Here is a 27,383-nt window from a genome sequence, read left to right as displayed (position 1 = left end):
GACCAAGTAGTAAATATAATAAACTAATATATAAACGTATCCACATTATAATGTTGCCATGTCTTCAAACTCCTGACGCGCGAAGCTACTTATTGTACTTATCATTTTATTTTTTCTACGAGTGTATCATATGATTTAGCGGCAACAAATGTATAAGGCACTTCGTGAATTTCGTACAAACCTAATTCTCCAAACTCGACAATAACGTAAGTTTTAGAGCTGACAACACTTTAAAAATTGACTTTCGAAGCATACTCTTTTCATTTTTTAGGATGTCGGTATTTCAGAATAGTCAACAGAAAAATACATTATATATTTTTTTAATAATTTTGTATTTTAAGTTTGTGTTCAATATTTCTGATTCTAACTTCTACCGTTTATAGAACTGCCATACAAAATCAACCTTAGTCGATATGACAGGGTGTGACAGAAATGGTAAGGGGTACTAGTACCCCCAGGAGCGTGTGACAAAATTTTATATTGCATGTTATGTCTGTACTATACCTCATCTGTGGTCTCGGACAGTTCCTTGAGTAGAGGTAATGGCGGAGCTGTTTTCGAGTTACTAGCGTGAGGGGAGTAAGACATCTCTGTCTAATGCTATAGTACGTTCTTGCTGGGACACGCGTTTAGTGCATTTTATTCTTATACTGAATAAACAATAAATCTGAACCGTATTAAAATAATATAATTAATAAAGTAGAAATTAATTTACACATGTTTAATGTGATATTGATTTTGTTGTATTAAATTTAGTACTGTTTTTATATATTTTTTATTTAAATATATAATATGCTGAAAATGATGAATATATGCACAAGCAAACTATAATAACTTATCATTCACAGTCTCTCTTTTAGTAGTTACTATTTTATGACATAAAAAAGGGTTTGTTTTTAGTGACTTTTGAAGATTATTTGAATGTTAATCCTCGAACAAATATGTTTCCTCTATTTCGTAATTTAAATCGAACAAAAGTATCATTTATTTGTAATTTCCATTCTGCAGTGAGTGACTTATTTCTATCTGTGTGTAAACTATTGATTAAAATGTTAAGAATGTCAATTATATTATAATTATCTCTTATTTAATAATAATTTCGTAAATGAAATTGTACATTTTTTTATTTACATTTTAAGATTAGAATATTAAATCTATATTGGTTTTATTTATATATGTGTATACAGAAGTTTACGAAAAAAAGCAATGAATATAATTTATATAATTAAATCTTTGTCAATGTATACATACATTTTAATTAAAATTTTACAGTATTCCAAGGCTATAGTTATAAAGTCGTTTATTTTTTTGATAGTTAACATATGCTAATGATTGTGATTCAGTTAAAGAGTAAGAAGTCTTTAAAAACTTCTAACCTATTATGTACTTTCGAATTTCAAAATAATAAAACTCGTATTATACTTAAAATAAAATTTATTCAGTCTATTTCATTATAATATTTTCTTTCCCCTATAGAATGTCCAATGTATGAAAGAAAAAACATTTTCTCAGAAACTAGAAGATGGTCCTAATTTGGAACACTTTATTAATGGTACATTTAAAGAATATAATGGAAAATTAAAGTTAGAGAAAGGAGACACTTCTCGTTTAAGGCTGCCACCATGGGTTAAAACAGAAATACCAATGGGTTCAAATTACAATAGAATAAAGTCACAACTGAGAAAATTAAAATTAAGCACAGTATGCGAAGAAGCACGATGTCCTAATATAGGAGAATGTTGGGGAGGTGACAAACATGGTACAGCAACAGCCACTATCATGGTTTGTACAAATATTTTATATTTTCTATATTATTATTTGTAATTAAAATTTTAACTGCCATTAATTAGTAAATGTTTATAAGGGATAGTCGTTTACTAATAGAAACCAAATAATTTAAAAAATCAGAGTTATATAAAATTTTACTTTGCCATTAGGTCTAAATTTTATAATTTAGAATTTTATTATAATATTATTAAGAAACTTATCCATGTCGAGTATAATTAATATTTTGAAAACAATTAAACTGGACAACAATTTAATATAGTTAATGGGCGATACATGTACTCGTGGTTGTCGTTTCTGTTCTGTAAAAACCTCTCGTACACCATTGCCATTAGATCCAGAAGAACCAGCGAATACAGCAATTGCAATAACAGAATGGGGTTTGGATTATGTTGTACTTACATCGGTTGATAGAGATGGTTAGTCAATACTGCTTATAATGACATACTTATAAAAGTATAAACTATATGTATAAGAATATCAATAAATTAAAATTATGTACTTTATAGACTTAAGTGACGGTGGAGCAGGTCACATTGCAAAAACGGTGAAAGAGCTGAAAAAAAGGTATGAAAATTATTTAAATAATTGTTCAAGTTATTATAATTATTTTTTTAAAAGTAACCAGTAATTATAATAAATTTTATACATTTTTATAGGAGTAACATTTTAGTAGAATGTTTGGTACCAGATTTTAGAGGGAACGAAAACTGTATCGCAACAATTGTAGATTCTAATCTCGACGTTTTTGCTCATAACATTGAAACTGTTGAACGTTTAACACCGTTTGTTAGAGATAGGCGAGCTCAATACCGGTATATAGAATTCATAATTTTAAAAAATATAATGTTTAAAATAATTTTTTAAAACTTATATTTTTGTACTATTTAGACAGTCATTGAAAGTATTGGAAACAGCAAAAAAGCAAAATCCAGAATTAATTACAAAATCATCAATAATGTTGGGATTAGGTGAAACGGATGAAGAAATCGAACAAACTATGAAGGACTTAAGAAATGTTCATGTGGGTGCTGTAACTCTTGGACAATACATGCAACCCACGAAAAAGCATTTAAAAGTCATTGAATATGTTACACCAGAAAAGTTCAAAAAATGGGAAAATGTAGGAAATGAAATGGGATTCTTGTATACTGCAAGTGGTCCATTAGTACGATCATCTTACAGAGCTGGAGAATTCTTTTTAACAAACATTTTAAAAAAACAAAGGAATAAAAATATTAAAAAGCAATAAAGATATAGCTCTGTCGTGATCATGACCGTAAATATAAATTTACGTTTGTTAATATTGTAATATAAACTGTAATTTTGTTAAAATGTTCAAAAATATACATATACAATTGCAGTTGTATAGAAAATGAAGTATGTTTTAAGTATTAAGAATTATTTTTAAAAAATGTATATGACTCAGTAATAAATTCTGTTGTATTGAAAGTGATAGTAATATAGTAAAGATATACATTTTAAACATAAAATGCATTTTTTTTATGTATACATAAATTATGTTACAGTATTTTTAATCTGTATCCATTGCAACTGCAACTTGAGGATCTTGTGGACCTTCATCGGATGGTGGTGGTTGTGGAGGTCTTGAATCCTGTTCCGCATCTGGTTCGGTAGGTCTTCCACGTTTGTCGTCTTCAATTTGAGATAGATAGGTAGAGGTCGTATCTTCGTCAAATACTGTAAAATCTGTATTCTTTCCGACTACGGCAATGGAGACATTCTGTAAAAATATTTGTTGATTAATTATAAGTATTCAAAAACATAAAAATACTTTATATATTAGAATTCAGAAAAGACTGAATTATTTTACTTTAATTGATAAATCAACTTCATTAGGCAATGTATCTCTTAAAGCACGAAGACCATGCTTTACAAGTTCATCAAGATCACATGACATGAATTCATTTAAATGTTTTTCTAAATATGTTCTAGCACTTTGAGAACGTGCTCCAATAGCCATTGCTTTGCAATCAAAATAATTTGATGAAGGACAAGTTTGATAAATATGAGGTCCTTGATCCTGCAAAATCATTAACACTGTTTATTATTTATTATATTTTAATGTATGTTATATATTTAAATATAATAATTGTTATAATAATTTTTGATATAATATAATAATTTTTGTAATAACTTACATCATATCCACCTATTACTAAACCAACACCGTATGGTCTTCTATCGTATCTTTGAGTACTAGTTTGTAATTTATTTCCTAATGATGTCATTAACCGACTTACAGGTAAAACATCATCATGAGAATATTTATAGTTTAAACATTCAGTTCGCATATATCGACTGTAAATATATAAATATAAATTAATGATTTCATTAGAACAAAAATATAAGAATGATAATATTAAATTATATTAATATAGTTGTATGAATAAAATATTAACATTAAAAAATTTATTATATACCTTAACATTCTCGCATCAGCAGTTAAACCTGAAATAGAAATTCCCATGTGTTTGTCTATAGGAATAATTTTCTTCTGATGAGCTGAAAGTTCAGAAGAAGCTCGTTTCAATGCAATAAGAACAGCATGCGTTTTATTTTTAAGTCCAACAGTGGCTGATCCCAATTTTACAGCCTCCATTGCATATTCAACTTGGTGTAAACGTCCTTGTGGACTCCATACAGTTACATCGCTGTCGTACTGATTACGGAACTGAAAATTAATTACAAAAGTTATATATTACAACTATGATTATAACTCTACATTAATACTAAAAACTATTTCCATATAAAAACTTTGATATACATTTCTTAAAAAGAAATCAGCATTAAAGCAAAATAACATACGATTAATAGATAGATCTTTTAAAAGATCTTAATTAGAAAATTTTAAACTACAACTATAAACATAACTATTCTTTAGTAATATATTTGGTTAAATAGGTATCACAACTGATCATGAAAAATATTTTCAATTAAACCAAATTATAAAATAGTATATGAAATAAATACCATTGTTCAATAATGCACAATTAACAAATAATGTAAGGTTGTAAAATAACTTCACACCTATGGTGAATTTTCAGAAAACAACTGTCATGCACCGGGATAAATGATTGAACGAGTAATATAGAGAGGAAACTTCAATAGTAAAACGTAACCTTGTGATTGAATTTTTAACCAATGTTATTAAAACTTTCATTTGAAGCAAAATTCTATTGGTTAAAATATTCATAAAATTAATATAATAATTTCAGTTTAATAGAACAGCATTAAATCAAATTAATCGTTATTTATTTAATTTAAATTATTTTAACATGGTTATTTAAAAAATATATTTAGCAAAAGGGCTAGCCAAATTTAACTTTATGTAATTATTTCATTACAGTAGTATTTATTAATCTAATTGAAAGTTAATCTATTTCGAGTAAAATTGATGTGGTAATTCATTACAATTATCGAAAGTATACATGATAATGAAAAACTGTGTTGAACATTGCATAGAGTAAGTATCGATTATTATCGATTTACGTATCATAAACTCGGTGATCACTCTTAAGTTCCTTTTTTCATCGACGCGAGTGGCTGTGCTTGCTTTTTGTACGTTTGATGATATTTATAAGAAATTTCTTATCATTCATACGGTATTAATATTGTGTCTCTTTTCATATGTAACAAATGATTTATAAAAATTCTTTGAAATACATTTGAATCATCATTTTGGTTAAAAAAAAGTATAACTTCGTAAAATTATTTGGGCAAACACGTTTGCACGTGTCAATAAGCTTTCATATTTTATAGCAATGTATTTTAATTGTTAATAAAATGATATCGTATTAAATTCATTAATATTGTTATAATTCAATAATATCAATTAATATCATACAGAAGTAATAAGATATTGCAATCATAACTATATTACGCTGACGTTAACATGCCTTTACGTATTTTACAGATTGAAGTATCAAAATGACGAATTCGAAAGGTTATCGTCGTGGAACGAGAGATTTGTTTTCTCGAAAGTTCCGTAAACATGGGACAATTCCGTTATCCACGTATATGAAAGTATATAAAGTCGGTGACATTGTTGATATTAAAGGCAATGGAGCTGTTCAAAAGGGAATGCCCTACAAAGTTTATCATGGAAAAACTGGACGTGTATTTAATGTAACTCCTCACGCTCTTGGTGTTATTGTAAATAAAAGAGTACGTGGACGTATCATAGCCAAGAGGATTAATGTTCGCATTGAACATTTGACTCACTCCAAATGCAGAGAAGATTTTCTGAAACGTGTAAAGGAAAATGAGAGGCTCAGAAAGGAAGCTAAGGAGAAGAAAATCAAAGTTCAATTGAAAAGACAACCTGCTGAACCAATGCGAGCACATATAGTGTCAGGACGCGAAGAACCTGTTCTACTCGCTCCTATTCCATATGAATTTATTGCTTAAAATCTAAATAAACACATTTTGACATGATTTGTATTTCTTTGTTTAAAATTCCCCTTTGTTTTTGAAAGAAAATTATGTATCATTATTTTGTAATATTCTAGAGAATGTATCTTAAATTATAATTAATGTATTAAATTTTGATAACAATGATTTTATTTTCAGTCATACTTTTTTACATACATATAGAATTTGTTAGCACTTCCAACATTTCTAAATTACTAGAGAAATCGATCTAAAAATAAAACAAATAATTTTTATCAAGGTAGACTAGTTTCTTATTAAAATTAAAATAAATATTTCTTATATAAATTATTAACTTATTTTCTTAATAAAAAAGTGTTCATCTTTATCAAGGCGATTATATCAATGAATAACCATAAAGCTAATGAATTTCTCTATATTTTATGAACAAAATATAATTAAACTTATTTTGTATATACTTTGCTTTTATAAATAATCTAACATATAACATTTCTAATCTTATATACTGTACTTTGATAAAATATGAAATTACTATATAGGATTTATTTACTTTGCTATATATTTATATTAAATTCTAACTGCAATCTCTCGATTGGTAGAATAGGATATAACCAGTTTCAGAACTCTTCTGAATATCTGATGTAAGTCCATAAAAGTCTTCTATGGTAGATGCATCAATTTTCTGAAATAAAAATTCAACGTATATAAATATTTCTATGAAACATGCATATAGTGTAACGCAATGCAATGCAAGCTTACATCAACCATATCATCATCAAAAAGCAACCAAAACCCATGACTTTTAACTATTGAAATATAGTGTCCTCGATTAGGCCCACTTCCGCAATGTATCACAACTGCGACTAAATCATATAATCGATCTGGGTTCACCGCATCATCACTCTGCAAGTTAATAAGAAAGAAATATATAAATATAAATTAATCTTAAAAGTAATAAATTTGTACAATTACTTACGGTATTAAAGAGCCGTAGTTCTAAAGGAAAAACTACCCTGTGAGAAACTTTGATGTAACGATTATATTGTTCCACATATTTAAATCTCTTCAAATGCAATGCCAATATCATGGGTAATTTTTTCACTCTCATTCGTTTCTGGAATATAATATTTTATTGAATATTAATTAGATAAGATATTGTATGATATACATTTTTCTAAAAATACCTGTGCTTCTTGATAACTGCTACAGTGATCACACTTAAACTTGTTATCACTACAAAGGGTTTCAGTATTAGAGAAACATCTGAGGCAGTGAGTGATTGAAGTATTTTGATCTACGTCAACTTGTAGGTCAAAAAAGTCCTCATCTTTGCTTGATACAGTCTCACAATTAAGGCAGCGTGTTTCTGATGTCAGGATTCCTTGAAATATTTCGTGAACCCATGTAGGTTCTGATGGTGAACCTGCATCTCCTGCTCCACACTTTCCCCCAGGCGGTTTACTCTGACTTCTCTCTGCTAAAATTTAATAACAGTACTTCCAAAAACATATGTTGGTACACGCACGTACGCACGCACGCGCACACACACACACACACACACACACACACACACACACACACACACACACACACACACACACACACAGACAGAGAACTAGTGTCAGGACATTAAATGCTACTTTTGATTGTTTCCATGCATGTGTTGATAACATTGGATAACAGGTTGAGACTCAATTAAAATTGCATTAGATAATTTCATTAGTTATCAGTGAAAAGTACAATAAAGCATTGTTCGTCTACATATATTTACACGTATATACCTACCTAAAATATTTTCATTTATGTGATTTATCAAGAAATTCAGAAACTCATGCGCATCTTGTTGCATATAATTATCAAATTCCTCTGTAAAAAATCATATCTATACTATACGTATTACATATACAATTATACATGCTACTGAATAAATAAGACTTCATAAAAAGTGGAAAAAGTCATATTACACTAACCTTTCTCTTTCCTTAACCTGGCAATAAACTTTTTGGGAGCTATAGACCCCACTTTCTTTTTTTGCGTTGCAATACTGTAAAACAAATCTGCTAAACATGTTAATAATGTTTCCTTTGTTCGCTTATTTCTAGCTTTATATTCAAGAACTTTTTCTCTAAATGGCCGACAAAAATATAATGCTTGTAATACAGAATTACTGTAACAGGTATTTCCAAACTGTAAAGAACATATAAACATTAGAATATTAGAAAAATTAAATATTATTCCAGTTATTCTAATACTTAATTTTTGTTATTTAAACAGAACATTTTTCATTTTATACTTACATTGACTAAACCAAAATAATGCTCATTAGGTGGAAATTGATCAGAGCCAATATCTCTCTCTAATTGTGATATATTTGCACCCTAAAGAAATATAAAATAAAAATTGTAAATTTAAGAAAGTAAAAGAAACAACTTTACTGTAATTTTTTATAGTTTAAAAGCATATTTAAGAAGCTTAAAATCACTTTATAATTACAATTTTAAATTATTTTTTGTTTAATAATATAGAATACTTGTTTTATTTGTTAGAATCTGTTAGAGTATATTTTTTTTTGAAAGAACATTAAATTTAATAAAATATTTATATATTTGCGACATTTAACGTTTACAATAAGTATTTGTGAAATTAATATAAATTTACATAAAAATTTTGGAATTATTTACATTTTTAATATACATATAATATTTTCATATAAATAAATCTAAAATTTCTAATAATTAAAGATTGCTTTTAATTATACCGTACTATTTGTTAAGCAATACAATGAGCAGGTTTAAAAAAGGCTTAAAAAAAGATAACATTTTAAGCATGCATCACATTGTCATCGAGATTGTACAATTATATGGAATAATTAAAAAGAATGTTATTCACAAAATATATTTAGCCTTACCATTTTATGATTTTATAGTTGAAACTGACCACTGACAAGCATGTAGCGTAAAATTTAGTAACAACAAAACCTCCATGGTATCTTGACTTACGATTTATTGGTTGAAGTATTATAAACGCATAATTACACGTAATTGCAACAGTAACAACAAGAATAATTATTCAGTAAGCTTGATCCTGCACTAACTTTATCAAAAAATGATTACATGTGTTATTTAATAGATATTTATTACCATTTACTTTAGATAGAGATTTGTCTCTCGATTACATTATGATTAGTTTTCGCGAAATGACCAGAAGCTGTCGTGTACTCAAACGCATTGAAAATAGTATCAATGTCAGTTATAAAATGTGATTTCGCAAAGAAAGATGCTCTGTGTAAAAAAAGTAATGATACTAAGAACAAATGAAGAACAAAAAGAAATAGCTCTTTTAGAATATGTATATAAAATATATCTATTGGCAATTTTATTCCGTATGTGAAAAATTTCATATAATATAATTTTACTGTTCTAAGTAAAAGATTTGGAATTTAAAATTTTTTATATGATTATGGAACTTATGGAATTGAATTATTTGAAGTTCTTTAATTAACCTTTGTTGGAAACAATACTAAAATATATTGACGGTTTACGTTATCAATTATTTCATAGCAAGGGTGCTAAATCGGTGCCCGCGGCACTCTAGTGACACTCCCCTCACGAAAAGTTACCTTCTCTATACCTACATTTACTAGTTGTACATTTGCACACTATACTTTAGTACCTACATAGATCCCTTAGAGGGCGCCACTTGTGGAGTTACAGGGTTTGCGATCCTAGGGGCATAACCCGAACTGGACAAATCGAGTCATTGCAGGGACGAGCGCCTAGATATGAAAGATAGAGGGTAAAACCCCTATCTTTGCGGTCCAACCATAGACCGTGAGAGACTAGTACCTCGAGGATTGGTGCCTGGTGTCTATGAGGATACTTCGGTCATCTGATATTGACTTCAAGGGGGTAGTGGTTTAAAGTTCACATACCGGACTAGGAAAACCCTTTTTCTCAGATCTCGGCGAGTGAATAGCGTCCCACCTGCTTCGGTACTAGTCAAGAAGCTAAAAAAAGTTTTGAAAAGTAAGCTCAGCGCTACCAACAGTCTACCACCACGGGACTCGTCATCCCCAGGAGGTAACGGTGGCAAGGCTTCGGCCTCGGTCGATTGAGCCTCATCTCAATCCCTCGTCCATGGAGGCCATCTAGTAAAACCTTCAGGTATATACCAGACGTAAAACTCGGGCATTTTCAATTAAACATTTTCAGTTTCACCTCCTTAAGTAGAGATAGTGGGGAAATGCTGTTGTAGGGACAAGCCTTCACACTGTTTTCGAGTTACTAGCGTGAGGGGAGTAAGTTAAATATTTCTGGTTTTGAATGTCGTAAACACGTATGAACACGTTTAAATTTGATGCTTTGACGAACATAGTTTATTTCTCTAACCTTCTTCTTTCCCGCCAATTTTGTGATAATTATACAGTTGTCAAAGGTGAAACAAAAATATTAGTATTATTAATGTAATGGAAGCACTGAAACCTGTCTCATGTGTTTTGATAATGTATGACAAGAGTAATGTAATCGAAAATGTCATGCTTTTATATTTTCAGATTTGTTACAAAATTGATTACAGTGTTGTATGAACTTTAAAAAGTTTATTTAAAAGTAAACCATTATTATAAATTATATTAATGAATAATGTTGCATTTTAAGTATTTTGTAAGTAATGATGAATATATATATATATATATTAGATGATTCATTTCTTCGATAGTGCTCATGAAATTATTTTTTATTATAGTTATAGTACACATGTTTATATAAATATGTTTAAGTTTTACTACTTTCTAATACTATGCAGTACTAAAATAAGAGATCGTGATATATGACAGGTAATACAAATATATAATACTTATGTATTGAATATAATCTGACATACAGATACATTATAATTATAATTATGAATATTCAAAACTTAATTTTTAAAGTAATTGCTTTTGAAAAGCTGCATGTGCATATGCATTTATTTAATTTATAATTACTGAGTGATACTATAATATCTGTTTTGTTATTATAAGTATTTATATTAGTTTTTTACTACTAAGTTTTAAAGACCTTAGAAATAAATTTTATGAATAATATTTTATTTTATAATGTTCTCTAATGTTTTTTGAATGTGTAAAATTTTTATTTAAACTTTATCTAAATAAAGTACAATATTTCATAACAAATGTTGGCTAGGTAGTTACGTATGTACATAATACATATTTAAAATCAATTTTCACAAAAATGCTTTATTAAAAAACATTATACATATTGTGTGTTTCTTTCAGTAATATAAGTAACAAAAATTAGCGATATAGAAAAATAATAAGATGGCGGCACGTAAAAGTATGGCAAATAAATTATTGGATAATCCTATACGTACAACTTCACCTTCTTCATCACCATTACGACGGAAATCAATTTTGATGCAAAAACCTGTTGTTCTTTCTTCTTTGGGAGAAAATGATGATGAAGCAGAACGTTTGGCTCGTCGTCGTGAAATTAATGTTACTTCCATGCCAGTATCTACCACGAACACATCTGATAGAAGACGTTCCTTAGGTCTTAGCTTCTTGGCGAATATGCCAAGTACTCAAATGGCGGAACGTATATCTCAGTGTATAAAACTTGGTACAGAAAATAAAATCAATCTTAAAAATGCGTTTAGCTTGGAAATGATTGATTTTATGACATACATGATCAAGAAACAAGATGTCAATATGTCTAATTTACAAATAGCTAGTACATCTTTAGATGTAAGCACTAAAATTTATGGGTTTCGGGTTGATGGTGTACATATGGACATACTTAAAATGGTTGGTGGATTAGACAAACAAGGCAAAAGAAATGAAAATATAGAGGATAATGGTATGGAACAAATGGATACTCAAGCAGAAAACAAAAATAACCAAGTACAGAAGCAAGAGAGAAAAAAGAAAAGAAAATGTAAGCAACGAATATTTGCTACAGTGGAAGCTTTGAGAACGAATGTTGAAACTGAAAAACCTTCTCTAATAACTATGGAAGCAGATTTACAAACTGCAGACATGTTGTACCAAGCAATATTGCCAAACCATGTGACATCTAGGTTTTATTTCCATCCGTACAGTGATATCTTAGTGGATGCAGTAGAGCATAAAGAAATACAAGATAAAGATATTGGTTGTGACATTCCAAAGATAAAAGACTTTTCACAAATGCAAATTTGTCCACCTATGTTTTATTTTGATTTTCAAAGTTGGAATGCGAATGATGAACTAGAGAATCCTAAAGAAGAAAAATCTAATGAAGATGCATTTCAATTTGATCTGGATGCATTATTACCAGAAGACAATGAATATGCTGGTAGAACTTATTTCGATGTTGAAGAGAATGAAGAGGAAAATGTGGAGAGATTTGTTGCAGCGACAAATCAAGTAGAAAATATTGTAGACTTTCGAGAAGTTTTAACCACTACTTTACCATCTAAAACATCAGAATATACATTTATTCAAAAAAATTTGAATATACATTGGACAGGCCCATCCCATTGGAAAATTACCAACTTTAAAAGAGGTAACAGTAAAATAATTCAAATGTGTTGTCAAGCACAAAATAAGAAGAGAAAAGAAATAGAACTGCATTATGACGATGAAATAGTGGAAAGCATAAAAGCTAAATTTCAGCCAAGTCAAGCAGTTAAAATGCATACTAGAACTGCTAGAAATGAATGGAACGAGGAAATATTAACGCTACCACCAGATGAGCACTACGATATTGCACAAGCTAATAAACTGTATCTTCATGAATCAATATTTGCATCTGAAAGTACAGCAAAAATAAACACTGCACGTTTAAGCGATAGTATAGAAAATTGTAATTATAATTGTGAAAATGACATATCAAATTATTGTCCTGAAACAAATGATGATCAATATAAAAGTTCGGAAGAAAATAATACAGCTAATAATGGCAATAGGCTCAAAGATAAGTCTTTAATGCCATCGCAGCCTTTTACAGGCGATAATTTAGTTGCCATGCCTAAATTGACAAATAAAGTACCTATTACATACTGTGTACGTGCAAAAAAGGTTGACATGAGACAATTAAAAAAATCTATTTGGAAATGTTTAAATACAAACAGTGAAAAACAAAATGAAAGTTTAGACACAATAGATACAGTCTTACAAAATTTAAGTAATAAAATGAGTGGTTGTAAACAATTCAGTAATGTATATAAAAGACTACCAACTTTATTAACGAAAACTAACTCAGAAGCATTAAGTTTTCCAATTTCCTTTGTGTCCCTTTTACATTTAGCAAATGAAAAATCATTGAAAGTAATTTCTTCACTTGATATGAGTGACCTTACTGTGGAACAAGATTGATTATATAGTTGATTGTAAAATAAATATCTACAAATGCTTATATGTGAAATGTATTATAAATAACAAGCGGAAAAATAAACCGATATTTTATTTATATTAGAAAATTGTAAATTGAAAATGTAAAATGATTATTATATTTTATACCAATTTAGTATTACTCTAACACATAATAAATTAATTTCTTTAGTGTTTTATATATATTTCTTTGGTTTCGCGTAAAATTTTTATTCTGTACCATTTTTTACTATTACAGAAAAATAAGAGAATGGAAGTTCAGAAAAGGTAATTGAAATTTTATTTGTTATCGTTGTCAGTATTATTATTATTGTTATCATTATCATTATCATTATCATTATCATTATCATTATATTAAATTCTAATAGAAAGATATGTTTTCTTTGTTATTGCATATCAATTTTACTACATAAACGGAAATATTATTTACCGTGTCAAAAAAATGCCCGCAAAAATTACCACGTAAATAGAAGAATAAGTGTCCATAATTTAAAAAATTATACTGATGTACACATTAGAAAAAACGGTGTAAACATTATATTAATATATTATCCGAATATTTGCAAAAATAAAATCATTTAAGTAAATAATGTAATATCTATGGAATAATAATTACACGTATGTTATTTTAAAAGATAAAATATAAAATGTTTAATAATAAAGTATAAAAATTATATAAAGTTTTATACGTTAACTCATAACAAAAAATGTTTTGTTATTAATATAATATGTAATAACGGATCGATTAAATTTATTATATGTTCAATTTTTTTTTTATTTTTCAGTAAATAACATACTTTACAATATTCTACCTAAAAATAAACGATTACTATAATGTTCACTGTAACAACATTATAATTATATGTAATATTACAAAAATGGTACGAAATCATATTAATCATAAAATAAAATTAAAAAATTCGAAGTTTTAAAAATGTACAGTAAATAATTTAAAAAGGTCTGTCTTCAACTTGTTTGTATGTAAACATCTAAAATGTTGGCTAACCTGAAATCGCACTGAATGAAAAATTGATGAGCTGTGAGCATCTGCAGTGCGCATCGTGTGTTGTGTTGTGAATGGTGTCGTTACAAACCACTTTGAACCAAAAGTTTATGTCTGGCCTATAATTTGTGGCCGCGAAAATGTTTATGCGTAATACTTAAGAGTGAACACACACGCGCTACAATTTTGTGCAAAATATAAATGAAAAGAGGGCCTGCTTTTTAGTAGGAGAAATATTGTTTCTTTACAACGATATAATCGTGTTCATAGAGCGGGAACCGTCGAATATCGTACAATGGCAGATTTCGACGCGATCTATGAGGAAGAGGAAGAGAATGAACAAAATTTGGAAGAACATTACGTGACAATGGTTCCAGACCCTATAGTTATTCGAGGAGCTGGAAATATGACTGTGTAAGTAAAATTTTATTGTCTTCTAAATTGTTATATGTGTATTTCGAAATCTTATTCAATGAACAAGGGAATGAAAACTATTTTTACACGAGATACCATCTTCTTTTTCTTTTCTTTTGCACTTTGTCCTTAGAACTGAAATCATATACTTTGGAAGATGTCAAATTACAGAAAGAAAATAATAATTGTAATGTAGCTTTTAAAAATGTTTTTAAATATTAGTAATTCAAAGAACAAACGAGAAAAAAAATTATTATTGTAATAATATTATTTAAATACACAAATTAAATATTACTCCTATTGTATTATTGTTTATTTCTGCTGAAAAAAGAAAAACTTATTCAATGTAATATGTTACACATAGAATTACTTTTCAGATTTGGTCTTAGCAATTGTTTTGAATCAGGATTTCCAAATGAATTAGTGTCGCGTGTTGCTCCGGAAGAATTTAAAGCAACTGTTATGAGAATAAACAGTGTGTTGAAAAAGACTTTACCAGTTAACGTTAAGTGGTTGTTTTGTGGCTGTGTCTGCTGTTGTTGTACGTTAGGTTGTTCTCTTTGGCCTGTCATCTGTTTAAGTAAAAGAGTAAGTATTTAATTAAAGTACAAATTACATTATTTTAATAAAGTAGCATATTTATTCAGTGATAAATTTCTTCATATCTTTTTTAGATTTATTTTTTAAAAACATTTTATTAAATTCGAAATAAAAAATTATAATGGTAGTAATGTGTGCTTAAATTTTTACATTTTTATTAGACGCAACTTTCGTTAAACAAATTATTAGAATGGGAAAACAGTAGGCTATATCATAAACTTGGATTACATTGGAGGTTGGCGAAACAAAGATGCGATACTTCATCTATGATGGAATATGTAAGTAAATGTAAAAACAAATCAACATTAAAATATCCTATTTATTTATATGAGTTACTACATATTATTTTAATATATAATTTTTAACACACTTGCAACTGGCAAACTTTTTACTTTTCTAATATTCATTGCCATTGAAAATAAAGAAAATCTTAAAGTAATAGTCAAAAATTTCTGACATTAAAACAGGGACAAGAATTCAAAATTTGAAAAAAGTAAAAGAATAAATTATTTTGAAAGAAAATATTTTTAAAAATGTAAATTCATGTCAATGGTTGCGAATGTGTTAATGTTAATTGTCTATGATCAGTTTTATCATATATAACATTCTTATAAGAAGAACAGGTTCTTCGCAATTGTGCAAGAACTTGTTTATATATAAGTAACTCACTTATTTGTTTTCTCTTTTCATATTACAGGTTCTCTTAATTGAATTTATTCCAAAAATACCCATATACAAACCTGACTAAAGTTAAGATCTGGATTTTTATGTAAGTTCTACACACAACAAATCAGTGCAAGTCCGTGACATGCAAAAAACTGTACACTTTTGGCTTAAATTAAAATGAAAGAATGCTGCTATAGATAGCACTCGCAGGAGGCATATTTTTGTAAATATTACATGTAGGATTGCACAGTACAATAATTTGAATGAAGTTTGTATGTAGAGTAACTATTGTACATCAGTTTTATCCCTCAAAAATCATCTATTTGATTAAGTATAAAAATATGGACAATTTGTTCATTTTGTATTAAGGAAAATTTTATTTTTGCCCTACTATTGTTCTATTAAAAGCTAAAATTATTACAAAAATATGAAATATATTAAATTTACCATTTTGCACTGAAGAAATTATAAACCAAGATGATATACATGTTTAGAAATACTGCTTGACGTCTAGTTTGCTAGTCATTAACGTGTAATTGTCTTCAACAGTTTTCATATCTCTGTTAATACTTTTCCAAAATGTACAATTTTTTTAATTAATCATTAAATTTTTAAGTAAGAAATTAATCTGATACATTATAATGAATGCATTCAAATCTAATATAAAAGTTGGAATGACCATTGGAAAATTTTTATATAACAGCAAAATGCAAAATGTTTACATATACGTTTATACATACAATATATTCCCCCCGTAACTTTACGAAGCTCAGAAGGTTCAGTAAGATGCTGAGTAACGCCACGTACGAAGGCTGTATAAAGAAAGGCTAAGGAGACGCAAGGTTGCGAGAGGAATATTGTACAGTGCAGAGATAACAAGTTGGTAAGGAAAAAGAATCAGGGTCTGATTGACTTGCATTTTTTAGTTCCACTACCATTTAAAATTTGATAACCTTACCTTCTATTAAATTTATTTTCATTATTAGTCAAGATGGTTACATTTACCGATAGAATTATACGACGAAATTCTATTAAGGGCTGATGATGAAAAAAAGGGTTACACAATGAAAATGTTAAAGCTGGAGTTAAAGAAAGCGAGCAAAGTATCTTTTTTATGCTTGTGCTGTTCTATAAGTCAATTTGTCATCTCGGCATTGTATTTATGTATACAATAAATTTATTTTGATCATAAGTTGATTTATTACCTTGGTGATATTAGAAAGTATGATACATACGGACATGCTTTAATTTCTAACATAAATTTTATTTATGCCAATTTTAAGAATTAAGTAAACAATTGAACGTAATGTTTAACAAATGATTCGAGATAAATTACTTAGAATTTGAATACGGAAATAATTGTTTGTTTACTAATTATTAGTTTTAGAAAATTAGTTCTTCAAAAAAGTAAAAATCTAACATGCTATATTATTCTATATAGAATAAAACTTTAAAAACTATTTTTTAAATTAATATTTCAATTAATTTTCAATTATGTAACATTTTACATTGCATCATTATTAACAAAAATTTTCTAAAATAATATATGCTCATGCAAATAAGAATCTTTTTAGTATATAATTATGAAAAATTTTCAAAGATCAGTCAAATAAAAACTTTTTAGAAACTTAGAAACTCTAGAACTTATTCTAAAGATTTCAAACTCTTTACAGTAGTATGGAAGATTTTTTTATATTTTATTATCTCTTTGCATATTTAAATATGTTGTAAATATAAATTCGCAGATCAGTTATGATAAACAAAATTTTGAAAAAATTTTAAAAGACGTGCTAAAAGTTGGAAAGTATTACAGTTCTTTATGTTGCTATTCAGTGGCTGTGATTGAGAATATAAGACTAGCTTTCAATTCAAGCATGTATATTATACATCTTTTACAAAATAACATATATTTGTGTTTGTAGTTTCTATTCATAAGCACGACAAATAATTTTTGATTTCTCTAAAATGTATTCTTAAAGTACAAAATTAATAATTATAATTAAATTGCAGATGTTTATGTAAATGCACAACATTAAATACTAGTTTAAAAAAGAAATTGTGATGATTTTTATTTTGTGCATCGATTTTATTATGTTTATAATAATATATAAAGAAAATATTATTTTTTAATGAAACGTTAAACTATGTTAAATTCATTCATTTGCTATATTTTGCCAACCCGGAGGTATTAAAAATATGTAAACATCTACAGTCTAATTATAATATTAGTTTCTCTACATTAGAATAATGATTTAATATCCATATAATAATTCATGCAAACGTTCATCTTTTGAAGTATAATTAAGGAACATTGTGTTGCACTTATAAATGTTTTAAGAGGATTGTTTTATAAAACAAATTAAATAAAATATGTTTACAATTGCACCAATAAAAACTATGTAACTAGGTATAAACTATACATAATGTGAGTTTTAGAATCTTTATTCAGAAATAAGTAGAGATAGAAAAATATTTTGAGATGTACTGTGCAATGGAGTTATGAGTGTAAAAACATTTGCTTTTTTATGTGTTTAAAAATTATGTTTAAAGTAGTACTGTGCAAAATTGATAAATATTAAGGTGAACGTACTTTTAAACTATGCATTAGTAATATACACACGTAACTAATGTTTTTTTTTAATAACAAAAACATTAAATTGTTTACTCTTATTAATTTAGATAGGGTGCAAGTATTTACTGTGGTTCGTAAATGTGTAAATGTAAATATAGTATCGGCTAACACAAGAAGTGAAAATGAGTCAATCCTCTGTTAATACTATACGGACTCGTATCGTAATTGAATATTGTAATTATATTTAGTAAACTGATAGCAGTTAAAAACTAATCGTTTTGTTGATTATATATTAATATTATAAATAGTAAATTATCTATATTATATTTCTCTGTAGGTAAAGTTAAACTATGTTACACATTTTCATGAGTGTGACTGTAAATATGTTTAAAAAAAATTTTAATATTTAAAAAGATACTAATAAGCAAATAAGTAAAGAACAATTATAGAAAATTTAAAGTTCCGAATATTATAGGATTATTTTGAAGTGTATATTAAATCTGACGAATTTACTAGTATTCGAACAAATAAACATTGTTATTGAATGAAAAATTTCTTTAAAAATATACAAATTTATTTATATATTGGAATTATAATAAAGAGGATTGGCGTAAGAAGGAAAGGTATGAAATATTAAGTCAACTTATATAGTATTTATTATATATATAAAATTAAATGAGAAGAATATATTTTTGATAGGGAAAATCAGTAATGCAGAATAATGTCCCTAGAAACACTGTATTAATTTATTTTTACAGTCTTACTCTTTAACTTCAAAATGAGACAATATACTACAAGTCTCATTTATAATTGGCCATTAGGCTTCATTTTGTCTTAATGTATACAAAATTTTTAAGCATCAAAACTTTTTCTCAGTGAATGTAGCCTAATAAGTCAATCAGTTCATCCTGCCAGTTTCCATAACAATGATCTCCATTTGCCTAATATTAAAGTGTTCTCTTATTCCATGAGCCTTGGTAGCGCCAAAAAAGTATGTGTTGTCTACGCATGCTAAAAATTAAAAGTTTAAGTTCTATTTGACAATATTTGAGAACTGTATCTGGCAACTTATTTTTTCCAATGACACTATGATTATTTAATTAAGTAACTAATTTCAAGTCTACTTTTCTTAAGAATATGAGTCCAAGAGTATTTCAAGTCAAATCAAGTATATTTGTCAAAAAGTTCTTTGATAACATGTACAATGTATTTATTAACATGAAGGAATTGGATGATATGCCAATCCCTCTCGCGCCTCTCCTCGTAATCGGCAATCGTTACATTTTTAATTGACCTCTTATCCAGTCATAATATTAAATTGAGACAAATCTAGGTTTAAAATGTTTATGGTACCATTTATGATGGTATAACAGTAATAATTATCAGTTTCCTGAGACACTATAACTATTGACACAATGCTCATGTTTGTCTAGTCAAGTGTCCGATTATTCATTAAATGATACAAACACTTAATGTGTACCTTATTTTGAGGTAGAATATATAGGTGTTTGTCAGTTCAATTTGTTTATTACTATTAATAACAAACTATTTTTACTTATGAATAAAAAGCTAATCCCTTTTTATACTTTCTTTAATTTTGGGGTTCTTATTATAAGTATAATATTCAATTTTTGGAATATATCAAAGTATATGGATAAGTCACAACTATATACATTCTCATACTTTAAATACGTTTTATTGTCAATTTTAAGTTTCATATATTTGGTCCATAAGTATTCATAAACGTTTTCTTTCATATTTATATGTTTAGATTCATTTTGTCATCATTATCCTTTATTTAATACAATATACTTTTCTAATATTATTAACTCTCTAGCCGCGGATAATTTCAAAAACGCAGACGAAAGTTTATACTGATTTATTACAAAAAAAATTATAATAGAATACGAAAAAACGTAATAAAAATAATAGAAGATAAAGAAAATGTGTTTATCATTAAATGTGTTCTTGAGTGTGATATAGTTCAAAATATGAGCCAGTAGGTAAATCAACATTAGAATTTTTAAAAATTCAAGTGACGTGTTTCCGCGTTGCTCGCGGATAGAGGGTTAAGCTATTCACGTGGTATAATGTATTACTGTGGTTAGGCATTATATTTACTATTGAAAAGATCTGGTTATTCCTGGTTTTTCAATTGAGTCGACTAAATTCAAATATAGGTAAACTAGACCTTTTTTGTACAGATAATTACTTTCAATTCATAAGTTTCTTGATTTTTGCAAATTACTTCTAATACTTCATTCTATGTGATCTAATGTTAGGTTGTATGATATAAAATAATTAAATTGTTTTAGTTTACTATGTAGGTCCTATCTATGATGTAATGCAATTTTTCTATGTTATATGTAGTATTGACATAGAAACAAGTCATTGGGTGCAATTCGTGACTATGAGAGCAGGTAGAGTTTTCATAATATCTGAAAAATTGAACAAGAAATTTAGATCAAATGTCAGCTCACTTTCTATCTACTTTATAGAAGCATAAGCTGCTTTTATCCTGTTTCTTACATAGTCTTGTAATTGGCACTGTGTTTGTATCAAATCAGAAGTAAATCCTTTGCATGTGACACACACATTTGATATTTACAGCACATGTGTTATAGTCTATGTTAATTAAAACATCTCTAATTTTGTTATTTGATATTGTATATGCAAAATAGATATACCTAAGAGTTTAAATTCTTGACTTTATTTCCACTACATTTGAAATATCATTCAGATGTTTTAGAACACTCTGATATTTACCGCTAGAATAGTTTGTATAGGACTTTGTTTCTGTGAATTTTAAATAATCTGTTTTGAACATTGTGGAGATCTTAAACGTTCCTGGATACTTAAGGTTTCCTTTTGCTGCTGAGCCAGGGTTGGTGCTATTACCTTCTTCACATAATAATTTCCTTTTAGCCAAATAATTCTTATAAGACTTAGGAAATTTGGAGCAGGTAATCTATATTCACCATCTGAGACAACTTATTTTTTCATGATTACCTGCTACTTGAAGGGTATAATTATAATTTTAAAATTCTGTGACTGTTTTTATACTTGAGAGCTTGTTAATGATTGTTAAAGAAATGTTCTGTTTATTATTGAAATTTATACTATTGGCCACAATTTTATGTCTCCACTTATACCATGCAACAGTTTTATTTTATTTATTTTTAAAAATGATCAACACTGTTAATAGATTCTACAAAGGTGAATCTAAATTACATGGTAATATATATAGTTGTGTAAAGGACGGTTTGTTCTACTATTGATTCATCATCAGCACCATTGTTTTTGAAACTTTCATTTGTTTTGTAATATGCTTCTCACTCCATCGCAATGATCGTTAGTACTAAATGTAAAACATGGATAATCTTACCATACTCGTGAATGTACTTCAAATTTTTTTTCTTCTTGGACATAAAACACCTATCTCAGCTACATTCATAAAAGACTCATTTTGGAGTGTATGACATTTACACTGGTTGTCTATTAGGCATATCTACTTACATTTTACAACCTCATAATAGGACACTACAATCATGCTTAATACAGTCAAATGTTAGTTGTTTCAAGCATATATATAAAAATATAGTTTGTAGAAAAGTGTTTAGAAAGATAAAAAGAGTTAATAATCAATCATTTATTGGAATGAAAAAAATAATAAGTTTAGTGTAAAAGAATTTGTTGAAAAAAGACAGTATTCAATAACATTGTGAGAATAAAGATTAGACTATTATGGTTTCAATGCGTGCCTTTCACTCATGGATTTGTGTGAGTTATATATGTACATACTGTATGTTAATAATATATTGCAGACTATATTTGTATGAAGTGATGATGATTCCTATAGAATACATATAATTAAAGTAAAAATTCTTATAGTAAATATGTGTTGCATAATATTATATGTATGAAAACTCCATCTTTCCATTACTAGTATACAAGTTTCTATCTGTTTTTGTTTATTTATTAAATTGCTTTATTTTAAATTTTACGTTACTTAAAATTTTATAGTGTTTAAAATGAACTTAATTTTTAAAAAAGTAATTGTCAACTTTTATACCAAAAATATATTAATTATTTTAATGCAATTGTAAATATTTGGCATTCAGTTTTGGAATTTCAACTTTTTTTAATAATACTTGATAAGTCTGTACTTAATTTATTCAATAATATCATCCTTGTTGACAGAAATAATTTTTTTTCGAGTAATATATCACAGAATTAGTTAAACAATTTTCTAGGAATATAACTATGTTCTGAATTGGTAGAAATTTTAGGCAAATATGTACTCTTTTTACTATTAAATTCAGTGTACAAAATTTACGCGACAATATTAAATGAAATAATTAAAAAGAATATAGATAAGAAAGGGATACTAAATGAGACACAAGCTGGTTTCAGGAAAAATAGTTTACTGTTCGATGCGCAGACAGATCTATATTTCATTGATAATATACAGAAAATATAGGTCTGCTGTTATTGATGTACAGAGCATGTAAGCTGTTGTCTGCATTGAAATGATATTTGCTAAGAATAATTGTGTGTTATGCTAATTGACAACAGGTGCCTTTGCAGCTCTCAATAAGAAGTAACACATCATTATTAGTCATGGTAGTGAAAAGTGCTTAACGGAAAGAAGTACACAGAATTCAAATAATAACATCTTCTTTACAATATATTGAATGTTTTTAAAAAATATTATTCTATAAATAATTTTATGTATAATTGTATGAAAGTTTTGTTTCCTAAAGTGAATTTGTGCGTGTTCACAAATGTTTTTATTAAGCATTATAAATATGCATATATTAATATTAATATTAACTGTACAATTACAGACTGTAGAAACCACCCAATTTTTAATAAAAAATGATATCAGGTGAGAAGATATATTACAATTATGTTTGAAAAACAAGCAATTGTGAATAAATGTGATTAAAAAATTGTCTATAATGCCACTTAATATTATATATTACAAGACTTTTTTACATATATTGCTTACACACAGTTTATTTTTATTAGAGAAAATTTGCCATGTCCATTACCATTAACAACTTTAGACTTCATTCACAATTTCACAAAACCCAATTTAGAAAATGTATGGCCTTGTGAAGTGCGTTTTTACTGGTTATCACTGCAACCATTCGTCAATATTGTGCGGTTTTTACTTGGATACATAACTCCATTTATAATAATTTTAGGTAAGTGTGATTTCAGTTGGTGTGAAGTTTTTATGACTCTCGTTGTATTGTACTAAATTAAATCTTCTTTACATAGGTGTGTTATTAAACACAGTTTCCTTTGTAATGCTAAGTACTCCTATACTTTGCGAATCAAATTTGTCACTTTACTTAAAAACTCTTGCGTTATCTGATAATGGAGCACTGATTTTCAACTACGCTGTGGGTATTGCAAAATCTGACTTCATATTTGTTAATAATCTTTTCATGGTAAACAATTAATAAATTATTTAATTTATATATAATGTAATTAAAAGTTTAAAGTTATAATTTTTTTAGAATAGCAGATTTCTGTGCAGTTTAAATTCTGTTACTATGGAATTCTTTCAATTTACATCAACTTGGCTTGTTGTAGCGTTAACATGGACGCGAGTTTTTGTTATTATATTTCCTTTTGGAATACCTGGTCATTGTAACAATTGTTCTGAAATGATAACTATAATAACTTTAATATGTACCAGTTTTATAATATCATTAACAAAACTATACTCGGGAGGTAAAAGTATTTTTTTTATTATATTTGCTATTTAATATGTCGATTAATGTACATGTTAATAGAATCGTAAAAAATAGTACAAAATTGTATCTTCTTATATGTTTGAAACAGTTTACTTTAACTTTAGGATATGAAACAGATAGTGTCTTTGAATTTATACCATGCCAAAAAAAAATAAAACCATGGGGTAGTGCCATGTACCTTTACATTGCTTTATCAACATGGTTACCTTTGCTCTTTATATTTATCGGAAATATTTTGCTTATTTTTCACATGAAAAAAACTGAAAAGATTCGTAATCAATTGACTCGTAAGTGCATTGCTTTATTGGAACTTTAAAAGCTAAAGAAATACGAATATCTTCAATGATATTATTTCTTAGAAAATTTCAGACAGAAAGCAAACAGAACGCATCATACATCTAGAATATTATTTGTGGTATCAACTGTTTATTTAGTGTTATTATTACCTCTGGGTATTGTTGAAACTTTGGAACTCTATTGGGATGTTATTCTAATTAAATATCCAGCTACAGGGGCAAAGAAAAAAGCAGAATATATACATTGGTATGTAGAAACTATAAACTGAAAAAGACTAAAGTATTTATATTGAAAGTAGAGCATGTAGTATTTAATTCTTAAATTTTTTACTATTTTTCAGGTTGAAAGAAAAGATGCTATTAAAATGGTGTCGTGGATTATGCTTCCATATATACCACTGGAATTTTGCAATTAATTTTTTTTTATATTATCTTACTGGTGAGAAGTTTAGGAACGTTGTGATACAAACAATGTGCCGCTACAAAACTAGAATATTTTCATTATTTTGCAAGCATATTGACAAATGTATACCTTGTTCAAAGTACCCTATTCATTTTAAATGTATGCAGTCTTCAAATGTGTCACTCATAAGAGCTATTACATTAAGTAAACATTCTATTAATGAGATTAATTCTACACAAAAAAATAACAACTTTGTTGCAAATTGTTGAATAACATGAAAGATACATTGAGAACCTTCTTAAAGACTGTCAGTATTAAATATCATAAAATATTCCTTCAAATACACATCCTTTTATTGTGTACATTATTACATACTTCATGGCAAGTTTTTACAGTTATTTCATTTTTTACAGATATATTGTGTTTAAATTATTCTCTTCATTATTATTCTTATTATTTTACTTAATTTAAAATGAATACCTTTATTGTGTAACATATTAATTTGCTTTACATACATGACAAAATTTATTACTAACATAGTCAAGTATTACATAATTTTTAAATAATTTCGTAAATCAGATTTTTATGTGTTCTATGCATGCACATAAATTGTTATACATAATAATTGTAATAAGGATTCTTCTTCCTTTTTTTAAATTAATTTCGTATCTGGTCCCAATAAATATCACGAGATTTATAGAAATTACAGACTTATTAATACTGTAGGTCAATTTTTCTCCAATTTTTTAAATCAATTATATAATAATTTGGTGAATATTAACAGTTAAAAAACATATCTTCATACACGCTCGCACCCACACATACACTAATTTTCATTCACGTACCTTTAAGTAATAAATATACATGAAGATATGTTTCAATTAAATATTTAAATATATTTCATTGTAAGATTCATGTAATTATATATTTACATTAAAATGTATGATTTTTTTAATGTAAGGAAAACTTTTTTACATTCTTAAAATACTTATTTACATACATTAACTATAACATTATTTTTGTATTGGTAACTCGCTCAATATGCATTTATTAGATTAAAAAATATAATTAGATATCTACTAAACATAAATAATATTATAAATGAAATATAACTATAATTCATTAGTATATAATTACTTTTGATTCTAAAAATACAGTATAAAACAAATTGTACAAAACAGTCATAACAACTGCTGTTTTTTATATATTCAGAAATTTGATCTTAATGTTTATTACACAAACAACAATAATATATGTACATATGCAAAGATACAACTGATTTATGTGTGTTGCCCACAGTAATATATAAAATTTGAATTGCTTTTCTACAAATATTTGACAATCAAATATTTTATGCTAGCTGGATTTTATCCACTCATTAAGTTGATTGTTTTAACTAAAATACATCTGATCCTCGATTTACGCGGAAATTTTTATGCGCGATCTGAATTTAGTAACACCGAATGAATAAAATGTACTTTTGTTTTCTAAAATGTCATTATTATTTTTTTATTATATGGTATAAATATGTATTTCTAAAACTTATACCAGCTTTTCTTTTCAATATTTTCATGTAAATCGAGGGTCAGGTGTATAAAAAATTATTACTATAAATATGAAATCAAGTTTGTGGATGATTAAAAACACAAATAAGAAAACATATTGTCTCAAAAAGGAAGTGACCAAAGATTATAAAACATAAGGTAATATTGATGCACAAAGTAGATAGTTATAACAGCTGGTCTTCTAAGTAGCCAAATATCAGCACCTTAGATCCAAAATTTGACTTTTTGTGTAAATATAATAAGAAACAGATGATTTAGATGATCATCAATGGCAAATAATATTCATATTTGGTAAAAGACTGACAGCTTTTTTATATCGCAACACCCGCATTCGGATAAACGGGAGATTCAATCGGAATCATTGATTTGTATGATTAAAACTGTGAAATTCAGGATAAATCACTGTAAAGCATGTGGTATGATTACAGTTTTTCTGTTAGAAAGTGGTATATACTATTGGGCAATAATGCATAGAGGAGACATATATTAAAATAAATGAAAGGCGGAATATGCTTCATGAATTTCTAAA

General features: G+C 27.3%; 7 protein-coding genes across 22 annotated transcripts; 5 read left to right on the top strand and 2 right to left on the bottom strand.

Annotated features, from left to right (window-relative positions):
* The first annotated feature begins 518 nt into the window (after positions 1-518).
* Positions 519-4,109, top strand: Las (lipoyl synthase, mitochondrial). Of its 2 annotated transcripts, none has more exons than XM_031986048.2 (7): positions 519-605; positions 1,477-1,782; positions 2,048-2,204; positions 2,295-2,352; positions 2,445-2,600; positions 2,677-3,064; positions 3,315-4,109. In XM_031986048.2, the coding sequence occupies exons 2-6, from the start codon at positions 1,489-1,491 to the stop codon at positions 3,035-3,037; spliced, it is 1,026 nt and encodes a 341-aa protein (XP_031841908.1). In that variant the 5' UTR covers positions 519-605; positions 1,477-1,488; the 3' UTR covers positions 3,038-3,064; positions 3,315-4,109. The 2 variants fall into 2 exon arrangements, with proteins under 2 accessions (XP_031841908.1, XP_031841907.1); XM_031986047.2 differs by lacking the exon at positions 519-605 and adding an exon at positions 631-1,007.
* On the bottom strand, positions 3,205-4,924 carry Prosalpha6 (Proteasome alpha6 subunit). Its single transcript, XM_031986051.2, has 5 exons — positions 4,780-4,924; positions 4,230-4,480; positions 3,948-4,107; positions 3,620-3,829; positions 3,205-3,529 (listed from the first exon to the last, which is right to left on the bottom strand). Exons 1-5 carry the CDS (start codon positions 4,780-4,782, stop codon positions 3,320-3,322), a joined length of 834 nt encoding a protein of 277 aa, XP_031841911.1. The 5' UTR covers positions 4,783-4,924; the 3' UTR covers positions 3,205-3,319.
* Positions 4,925-5,278: 354 nt separating this feature from the next.
* Positions 5,279-6,243, top strand: RpL21 (ribosomal protein L21). 2 transcript variants are annotated; one of them, XM_031986174.2, is made up of 2 exons: positions 5,279-5,367; positions 5,723-6,243. In XM_031986174.2, exon 2 carries the CDS (start codon positions 5,737-5,739, stop codon positions 6,214-6,216), a length of 480 nt encoding a protein of 159 aa, XP_031842034.1. In that variant the 5' UTR covers positions 5,279-5,367; positions 5,723-5,736; the 3' UTR covers positions 6,217-6,243. The 2 variants fall into 2 exon arrangements, with proteins under 2 accessions (XP_031842034.1, XP_031842036.1); XM_031986176.2 differs by having other exon boundaries at positions 5,303-5,411.
* Usp12-46 (Ubiquitin-specific protease 12/46) lies at positions 5,723-9,526 on the bottom strand. 2 transcript variants are annotated; one of them, XM_031986173.2, is made up of 8 exons: positions 9,107-9,526; positions 8,496-8,576; positions 8,169-8,385; positions 7,984-8,064; positions 7,383-7,672; positions 7,175-7,312; positions 6,958-7,101; positions 5,723-6,880 (listed from the first exon to the last, which is right to left on the bottom strand). In XM_031986173.2, the coding sequence occupies exons 1-8, from the start codon at positions 9,107-9,109 to the stop codon at positions 6,773-6,775; spliced, it is 1,062 nt and encodes a 353-aa protein (XP_031842033.1). In that variant the 5' UTR covers positions 9,110-9,526; the 3' UTR covers positions 5,723-6,772. The 2 variants fall into 2 exon arrangements, with proteins under 2 accessions (XP_031842033.1, XP_031842032.1); XM_031986172.2 differs by having other exon boundaries at positions 7,383-7,675; positions 9,107-9,521.
* Positions 9,527-10,039: 513 nt separating this feature from the next.
* On the top strand, positions 10,040-13,728 carry LOC116431137 (condensin complex subunit 2). 6 transcript variants are annotated; one of them, XM_076374504.1, is made up of 4 exons: positions 10,042-10,361; positions 10,751-10,859; positions 10,942-11,032; positions 11,474-13,728. In XM_076374504.1, the coding sequence occupies exon 4, from the start codon at positions 11,516-11,518 to the stop codon at positions 13,550-13,552; it is 2,037 nt and encodes a 678-aa protein (XP_076230619.1). In that variant the 5' UTR covers positions 10,042-10,361; positions 10,751-10,859; positions 10,942-11,032; positions 11,474-11,515; the 3' UTR covers positions 13,553-13,728. The 6 variants fall into 6 exon arrangements, with proteins under 6 accessions (XP_031842029.1, XP_076230619.1, XP_031842030.1 ...); XM_076374503.1 differs by lacking the exon at positions 10,042-10,361 and adding an exon at positions 10,493-10,632; XM_031986166.2 differs by lacking the exons at positions 10,042-10,361; positions 10,942-11,032 and adding an exon at positions 10,493-10,632.
* Positions 13,729-14,596: 868 nt separating this feature from the next.
* LOC116431108 (cysteine-rich hydrophobic domain-containing protein 2) lies at positions 14,597-23,710 on the top strand. The gene is made up of 4 exons (XM_031986091.2): positions 14,597-14,984; positions 15,362-15,572; positions 15,746-15,862; positions 16,282-23,710. Exons 1-4 carry the CDS (start codon positions 14,866-14,868, stop codon positions 16,330-16,332), a joined length of 498 nt encoding a protein of 165 aa, XP_031841951.1. The 5' UTR covers positions 14,597-14,865; the 3' UTR covers positions 16,333-23,710.
* LOC116431107 (uncharacterized) lies at positions 20,867-25,584 on the top strand. 8 transcript variants are annotated; one of them, XM_076364918.1, is made up of 9 exons: positions 20,897-21,002; positions 21,193-21,242; positions 23,670-23,710; positions 23,854-24,032; positions 24,109-24,281; positions 24,351-24,567; positions 24,695-24,877; positions 24,950-25,133; positions 25,228-25,584. In XM_076364918.1, the coding sequence occupies exons 5-9, from the start codon at positions 24,138-24,140 to the stop codon at positions 25,556-25,558; spliced, it is 1,059 nt and encodes a 352-aa protein (XP_076221033.1). In that variant the 5' UTR covers positions 20,897-21,002; positions 21,193-21,242; positions 23,670-23,710; positions 23,854-24,032; positions 24,109-24,137; the 3' UTR covers positions 25,559-25,584. The 8 variants fall into 8 exon arrangements, with proteins under 8 accessions (XP_076221028.1, XP_076221031.1, XP_076221032.1 ...); XM_076364913.1 differs by lacking the exon at positions 21,193-21,242 and having other exon boundaries at positions 20,867-21,002; positions 23,925-24,032; XM_076364915.1 differs by lacking the exon at positions 21,193-21,242 and having other exon boundaries at positions 20,895-21,002.
* The last annotated feature ends 1,799 nt before the right edge of the window (positions 25,585-27,383 follow it).

This window comes from Nomia melanderi, chromosome 2 (genome assembly GCF_051020985.1).
Source record: "Nomia melanderi isolate GNS246 chromosome 2, iyNomMela1, whole genome shotgun sequence".
Lineage (NCBI taxonomy): Eukaryota > Metazoa > Arthropoda > Insecta > Hymenoptera > Halictidae > Nomia > Nomia melanderi.
Note: the sequence above shows the minus strand (reverse complement) of the source record. Positions and strands in the feature narration are given on the sequence as shown.